The sequence below is a fragment of the Olea europaea genome, unplaced genomic scaffold (assembly GCF_002742605.1).
Source record: "Olea europaea var. sylvestris unplaced genomic scaffold, O_europaea_v1 scaffold1415, whole genome shotgun sequence".
NCBI lineage: Eukaryota > Viridiplantae > Streptophyta > Magnoliopsida > Lamiales > Oleaceae > Olea > Olea europaea.
This window is the reverse complement of record NW_019231680.1, coordinates 20,638-28,946: the sequence shown is the minus strand read 5'-3', so window position 1 is coordinate 28,946 and position 8,309 is coordinate 20,638. Positions and strand designations below refer to the sequence as shown.

Below are 8,309 nucleotides of genomic sequence, written 5' to 3'. Positions count from 1 at the left end.
CCATTATTAACAGATTAACTCTTCACCTCTTTTTTTTCTTTTGTGTTTGTATCCAGATTTCTATTTTTAGAGTATATTTTAAAATTTTACGGCAACATAAAAAATTTAATAGTAAATAAAGAAGAACAAAAAATAAAAAAATGGCAAAAGTTTTATAAACTAGATAAACCTGTGCACCACCAACCAAATGAAAATATGGAGAAATTCAATTAAGTCTCATAATCGAGAATTTATTAAACTTCTAGTGACAATATCCCCAATTGATTGCCATACAAGTGTCCATATCATAAATCAAATTTGAAGGAAAACAAAATAATAGGAGTTACTATTTAATCAGAGATATGAAGAGAAAGAGGAGTACAAAAATTGGCTCATCCATGGCCAATTTGTTATGCAAATTTCAATCAAATTTTCGGCACAGCGGAGAAACTGGGACAAATTGTTTAGACAAGATCGTCTAATTAATTTGGGCAATGGAGAAAATACATTTTCTGAAATATAGAAAAAAAGAATAAAAGATTGGTGTATTTTTTCCCCCTTCACATTGGGCTTAGAAAAAGATTTTTTATTTTATTTATTTATTATTATTATTATTATTTTTTTTTTTTTGTGGGTTTAATAGAATCTTGAGAAAAATTGGTGTGTATCAGCTTTCATGCATGCGTTCGATGGGCAAGTTAAGTCTGGGACCAATTTGCTTGAAATTCCTCTAGGGTATGAGTTGGTCATTTTCATGTAATTTCACTCTTTTGGTTTCTATTCTTGTCCATTTGAATGCCCGCATTCTTTACTCATCAATATGTGGTCTGAATTAACTATTTGATATTTGCAATTTGGTTCTCGACTTTCGAAAATAATCTTTTTTCCCCTTTTTTGGTTCATCTCTTCTAACTTCACTTTCAATCATTGAGTTTTACTTAACAAACAATAAACACACGAGATTAAATTATAATTAACCAAAAGTAATCTCAAATATTCCTATTTAAAGGTCAAGATAAGTATATAAATAACACTTATCAACATGTCCAATGGGATACAAATATTCCCGTCCCATAATATTCCATTTTTTCTAAGAATACGTCGTATACTTGTCAAAGTATGTGATCCTTAGATGCAAAGGAAAATCCCTCCTCGTCCAATCAGTAAAAAATGAAGAATAGTAATAACATTAATATTGAGTCGTCTAGCCACCTACTATTGAATGGAACTCCTCCTTGTCCAATTAGTCAAAAATGAAGAATAGTAATAACATTAGTATTGAGTCGTCAGTTTGTACTCTATAATAGTAGTCGAATACTCACCTACTATTGAATGGAATATCATACTCGCCATTCATTTCAACTATAAATAGAAGTTGATCTTTAGTGTCCATCATCAGCAAGAGTTTACGTTTTAAAATACATTGTTCCTCTACTACATACCATAATAACATCTTCTATATACTAGAATGGCTGGAATCAGTATGGCACCTGCTCTTGTTAAAAATGCTACAAACTGTGAAAAAGAGATTGTTCGTCCAGTCGCAAAATTCTCTCCCAGCTTATGGGGTGAACAATTTATCGAATTTTCTTTTGATACCGAGGTATTATTGATCCTTTCATTTTTTTTATGGGTTCTAGATATATACATTTTTTTTGTGCAAATCTCTACAATACAAAGTCTACATGGAAACCCTTTCATTTATAATTTGGGATGGGAACTTCAAATTGCCTAGATTTAGGAACATTTTCAAAATAAACTGTTTGAAATGGTTCTAAAAAATCTTGTTTTGTTTAAAATATAATTTTGTTGCGTGGATAGAAGATCATTTGAGGAAGATTCTTTGGGAAAATTTAATTGAAAATTACTGCCTGGTAGTATATGTTGATAGTAACATTAATTTGATGCTAGGATACTCATTATATGTTGTTCTTATGAAACCGAACAGTTAGCAGAAAAATATGCCAAGGAGATTGAAGGGTTAAAGAATGAAGTAAGAAGCATGCTGACAGTTCAAGGAAAATACATGGTGGAGACTATGAATTTGATTGATACATTGGAGCGCTTGGGTGTATCATATCAGTTTGAAGAAGAGATTGGCGAACTACTAGAGCGCTTCTTTAATCTTAACTCAAATTATGCAGATGAAGCGTATGACTTATACATTGTCGCACTTCATTTTCGTTTATTCAGGCAACATGGCTACCGCATATCTTGTGACATCTTTAAGAAATTCATAGACGAGAATGGAAAATTCAAAGAAAATATTAAGAGTGATACGAGAGGCTTGCTGAGCTTATATGAAGCAGCATACTTAAGAGTGCATGGAGAAGATATACTAGAAGATGCCATTGCTTTCACAACAAACAACCTGAAATCCATGGCGCCACATCTAAGTTCTACCATTTCAAAACAGGTAGCTCATGCCCTAGTGCAATCCATCCATTTCGGGAACCCAAGAATTGAGGCACACAATTTTATCTCTATCTACGAAGAAGATGAGTTCAAGGAAGAATTACTGCTGAGGTTTGCCAAACTAGACTATAATTCACTGCAAATGTTGCACAAACAAGATCTATATGAAGTCTCAAGGTAATGTTCTTAAAATTGCACTGATAGCTCTGTGATTGTCCATGAACACTAATAGATAAAAAAAATAAAAATAAAAATTCTTATACATATTGCAGGTGGTGGAAGGAGTTGGACCTTGTTTCTAAGCTTCCATATGCTAGAGACCGAGTGGTCGAATCCTTTTTTTGGGCCGTGGGAGTTTATCATGAACCTCAATATTCAACTGCTCGAATCATGCTCACCAAAACCATTGCAATGACATCAATAATAGACGATACATATGACGCTTATGGTACTGTCGAAGAACTAGAAGTTTTTACAGAGGCCATTCAAAGGTTCATATTTCTTTCTTTCAATAGTACTCACAATAGGAATACAGTTGTTTATTCATGATTGTAATCAACATAATATCCTTTTTTTTGTCCAGGTGGGATATTAGCGAAATTGAACGGTTGCCAGAGTACATCAAACCATTCTATAGTGCTCTTTTGAATCTTTACGAGGAATTTGATGAAGAACTTTCAAAGGAAGGAAGATCTTACGCAATCCATTATGCAAAAGAAGCAGTAAGTATTACATTTTATAGTAATCCACATCTATTTTATTCCTTTTTTTGTTGCTTGTTATTAGCTTATATATTTAAATTGTAATTGTTAACTTATAGAAATGTCTATTAATTTGTTTTAGTTGAAAGAACTTGTGAGGGCTTACTATGTGGAAGCCAAGTGGTTCATTGAAGGACACTTGCCACCATTTTCTGAGTACATGAGCAATGCCTTAATTACATGCACTTATTGTTATCACACATTTACATCCTTATTGGGGATCAAGTCTGTCACCAAGGAAGACTTTGAATGGCTAAGCAATAAACCTAAAATTCTTATGACCAGCCTCATAATATGTCGATTCATTGATGACATCGCTACCTATGAGGTACGAAATAAAAATTGTCTATACAATAACATCAATTCCACAAGCAAGTTTAAGTCTCTTATCTAATTGTTTTTTCTAAATTATATCTTAATGAAGGTTGAGAAGGAAAGGGGCCAAATTGCTACCGGAATCGATTCATACATGACTGAGAATGGTGTGACTAAAGAAGTTGCCGTGGATAAATTTTTGAAAATGACCACAAATGCATGGAAGGATATTAATGAAGAGTGCCTCCGACCAACTTCCTCTTCTCGAGAAATTTTAATGCGAATTCTCAACCTTGAACGTAATATAGACGTAACTTATAAAGGCAACGAAGATGGATACACACAACCAGAAAAAGTTCTGAAACCTCATATTATTGCTATGTTTATTGATCTCTTCGAGGTCTAAATATTGTTTGCGAACAAGCTGGGGACAAATTGATATATTCAAATATTAAGTAGTTCTTATATTTATATCAATGTCATAAAATAAAACTTTGAGACTGTTTAATGTTTGCAATCAATTTGGTGAATTATAAATTCATCCTTTTCAAAGTCATTTATTCTTCAATATGCATGATGTTAATCGTCAAAACCCTGCATGAAAATCAGGGCTGTCTTCCAATGAACAACGGAGACGAGAAAATTCAACATTAAAAACGCCAAAAGATCTTAGGTAAATTATCTAGAATGCTTAATAGCCGATACTAAGTAGAATAATCAACACTAAAATTGTAGTCAAATAATCTTGTTCAAGTTCCGTAAAATACTAATTTAATGCCAAATAATAGTCAAGCTCCAATCAACCCCATTCGAATCAAATAGCCTTCACATGCAGCATGCATCAAGGTCCGATGCATTTACTTTTTAAACTAACATTTGTATTACAAATCAAGTAGTAAAATTAGAACATAACTTATATTATGAAAACTTAAACACATGCATGCAAAATAGGAAATTTGCGACTTACAAAAACGTAGAAATTAAAAGAGATAAAATGAAGTTATAAATGTGGTTATAATTCTTCTTAAGAGGGATTTCATTCCTTACACTCGTTATTAGGTTTTATGAAAGACGTCTTTCAAGATAAAATATTTTTTTTCTAAACTTAATGCAATGAAATAATTTTGATGGGCGAAACGAAGTTTGACCGTACTCATAGGTGGGATGATATCGAAAACTAAAACTAAAAACAAACAAAACAAAAAATTGAAAATGTTTGATAGGATTTAAAACGAGAAGTACAATATAAGATTTCATTATTTTGGATTTGATTTGGAGTAAAGAAAATTGAATTAAGAGGTCCTATTTATAAATTTTAATATATCTTTACATTTTTTTTTTAATTTTTTTGGTGCACATAACCATTTGGACCATTAGATCACACTCTTCCTATTGGGCCATGATTTGGTGATTCAGAATGCACCTATCCAAAGCTCATGAATCGAAGTGCTTTCATTGCACTTGAAAAATTGCACCCTATCATCACCTATTGTTTGATCTCAATTCCAGACAAACAATACTTAAATTCATTTATAAATAAATATGTTAAGTTTATTTTAAAAAAAATAAAATTGATGTATCACATTAAAAATAAGTAGGTTAATTATTTGAGTAAGATTTAAATAGTGAGTTTTCTACTAAACTTAAGAAAAGAGTAAGTTATTCTTTTAGGTAAAAAGTAAATAAGTAAGTTTTGACATTATTAAATTTTTCATTAATCAAAGTTAAAAATAAGCCAAATACCTATTTGGACACGAAATGAAAGAATTAATTCAAAAATAATAATTTTTAACGGAAATGTAGAGAAAAGTAAGTGTCAAATATAGACAAAAAGTAACTTTACTATTTTCAACCAAAAATATTGTTATAGGATATTTTCTTTAAGTAATTATTCATTATTCTAATATGGTATTGAGCCAAACCCCTTATGATAACTATACATCACAATCCTATTCCTCCTAATTCTATCTATTATATTTCAATAACTATTAATTCTTTACTTCTTTATTTATTTTTTTGCATTGAATTGTTTCAATGTTTCTTTGTTAAACTTCGCATCAATATCAAAGAAGGCAGAGTATATATTCTGAAATAAAACTTGTTCTATCATATTCTGGATATGTTAAATTTTCGAAATCAATAAATTATTTTATTGAAAGAACATATATTGAAAAAGAATTTTAAAAAAAATGAATTTTTTAAGATGTGTACCAAACATGGGTTAAATAAACCCAAAAAAAAAATATATATATATATATACAATCTAATTTTGTTGTATCATTTTTATAACTAAGCCCCCGTTTGTTTACCATTATTTGCTCATTAAAATGAAAAATATGACCGTTATCCATCACATCAAGCCACCATATTTGATTTTCTATCTTTTGTATGAAGCCCGTAACGACTATATTTTTCATTTTCATTTTTACATTAATGTGTACCAAACGGGACCTAAACTCGTTAATTGACAAATTTTGGGTGGAGTACTCTTTAAATTTTGGGTAGTACTCTTTCTTAATCTTGTGAAGTCGGGTTCATATTCCAAATTTCCAATCTAACTTGTCAAGGACTATTTATTATCAAGTTCCAACTTCCAACTAGTAGGATTAGCTAGTTCTCAGGTACTTCACAAAGAATGTTGCTATACCATCAATATTAAAGACAAAATGATGAATAAATTGACAAAGGTCACATGCCATGAAAAAACTAAGGTAATATTAATGAGAGTCACATTAGATAGAGAACCAAATTTACTACCCTTTGAAAATTTTAACTTGAGAACTGTTCTCTCTGCATTTAAGACTGCCATTGCTGGACAATATTCAAGCCTCCCAATTCAATTTCACTCACGTAAAATAGGCACTGTTGATATCAGTAACTTTGTTCATTACAACCTTTCTTTCTAAAAGTGTGACTGCGAAGTTCATCACCATCGCTCATAAGGTTAAAACCCTGTGACATCTCTCTTTTTCATGTGACCTTTCACATATCATACTTTTGCCTGTGACTTGCTTCAATACACTTTTTATGTTCCCCATTAGGGCCTTTATATATATATTCTTCGTTCTATATGCAATTCGTCTTCATCAAGTTTTGAGTTTTGGATTGATCAATCTCGATTACGTTATTAAGAAGAAGAAAAATGATGAAGGGTTATGTTGTTTGCTTTGTACTTCTCCTCTTTCCATTCGTCATGCATGCAAGGCACATTGGCAAGCTACACTCCCGTAAAGTTCTTTCTTTTTCTTGTTCTTAATTTAATACAAGATATTTCAGGGTTTATTGATGAAGTTTTTGATGAAAGTTGATAAAATGTTTGTTTAACTTTTCCCAAGCAAGTACTTCACTTTTAACGACCCAAAAAATCATAATATGGTTTTTCTGTCGATAGAAAAGGTTTCAAGATAAATTTTTTTGTCGGGCTTATGCCTAAATATATATCAGTTAGCGAAGGTGGCGTTTATGGAACTAACATTATGTTTGGCAGATAATGGGTCTAGCAAGGAGGAAGCAAGTGAGAAACCTGATTTGTATGTCGATCACGAAAGGGCACCATTGATGCATAGAAGAGCTGATACGCTTCAGATCGCTGGGTCGAGATTACCTGATTGCTCGCATGCGTGTGGATCGTGCACACCGTGTCGATTGGTTATGGTTAGCTTTGTCTGCTCATCGCTCGAAGAAGCCGAGACATGTCCAATGGCCTACAAATGCATGTGTCATAACAAGTCATATCCAGTTCCATAGTATTTCATTTTGTCTAAGATTCTTCGTATTTTTTTTCTTATAGATTTCCTTTGAGGAATCAAAGAGTTTCAAGTTCTAATTTATCATCTCTTTAAAGATGAAATTGGCGCTTGTGCTAATAGGGTAATGGGATTTTTTATATATGTGATACGAAACTTGATCAAGAATGCTTGCATGCTCAAGAAACCAAGAAAAACAAGCATGTCCGGTTATTTGAGATTAAAAATGAAAGTATTCTTGAATTCATTCAATTCCAATCAATTATAATATTTATTAATAACAAGAAATATTTATGCTACTTAATTAATACACAATTTTAATGAATTAATGCAAATAAGAATTATTATCATGCTTGTAGCAAGAAGTTATGATATAAGCTGCACGAAAATGTTTAAGGAACTAACTCTTGGGATGTGTTTCAAAAGCCAAAATTCTTCAGAAACGTCTAAGAAATTATAAGAAGATTTTCTTTACTTTTAATAAAATTCGAAAAATATTATTTTTCATTCACACATTCCGTATGTGCATGGGTGGAGCCATGCACAGTCCAGTGCAGGCAAATGCCCGCACTGGACTTTTGGCCCAAGCCCATGATCATTTTTTTTTAATAGGTATGTCTTTCATTAATTTAAAGTCCAACCCATACACTAATTTGCTCCAACTCTAAGTGCACGGCGACATTTTTTGACTCTCTTCCCTCAACAAGAAATTAAAAAATTTTCTTTTAATCTGCTCTCGTTTTGAAATATTTTCAAAATTTATTTCTTTCTTAAAATTCACATGTTTTTGGACCCTCAAATTTGTAGCAAAAATTTTCTTGATCATGTGATTTTTCTGTTTAATATTAAGGATTTTGATTATGAGAATGTTGAATATTGGTAATATTTGTGATCGATTTTTGAAATTTTGATTTTTGTCAATTATTTAAACAATTAGTAATGATTTTATGGTGTTCTACCAATTTGTAAAAATTAGTAGTTCTTTTCTTATCAATTAGTACTTAATTGTCACTTGTGATTTATTTTAGGGTGAAGTGTCAATGTAGAGTTCTTTAAAAGAAAATATTTCGTAGAAAATGTTGATGTGAAGATA

At 31.2% G+C, this 8,309-nt stretch overlaps 2 protein-coding genes across 3 annotated transcripts; both read left to right on the top strand.

The window, feature by feature from the left end:
- The first annotated feature begins 1,366 nt into the window (after positions 1–1,366).
- Positions 1,367–4,000, top strand: LOC111375777 (vetispiradiene synthase 2-like). Of its 2 annotated transcripts, none has more exons than XM_022998660.1 (6): positions 1,367–1,582; positions 1,928–2,505; positions 2,667–2,885; positions 2,978–3,116; positions 3,238–3,483; positions 3,580–4,000. In XM_022998660.1, the coding sequence occupies exons 1-6, from the start codon at positions 1,448–1,450 to the stop codon at positions 3,874–3,876; spliced, it is 1,614 nt and encodes a 537-aa protein (XP_022854428.1). In that variant the 5' UTR covers positions 1,367–1,447; the 3' UTR covers positions 3,877–4,000. The 2 variants fall into 2 exon arrangements, with proteins under 2 accessions (XP_022854428.1, XP_022854427.1); XM_022998659.1 differs by having other exon boundaries at positions 1,928–2,571.
- Positions 4,001–6,568: 2,568 nt separating this feature from the next.
- On the top strand, positions 6,569–7,448 carry LOC111375772 (protein EPIDERMAL PATTERNING FACTOR 1-like). The gene is made up of 2 exons (XM_022998656.1): positions 6,569–6,697; positions 6,958–7,448. The coding sequence occupies exons 1-2, from the start codon at positions 6,613–6,615 to the stop codon at positions 7,215–7,217; spliced, it is 345 nt and encodes a 114-aa protein (XP_022854424.1). The 5' UTR covers positions 6,569–6,612; the 3' UTR covers positions 7,218–7,448.
- The last annotated feature ends 861 nt before the right edge of the window (positions 7,449–8,309 follow it).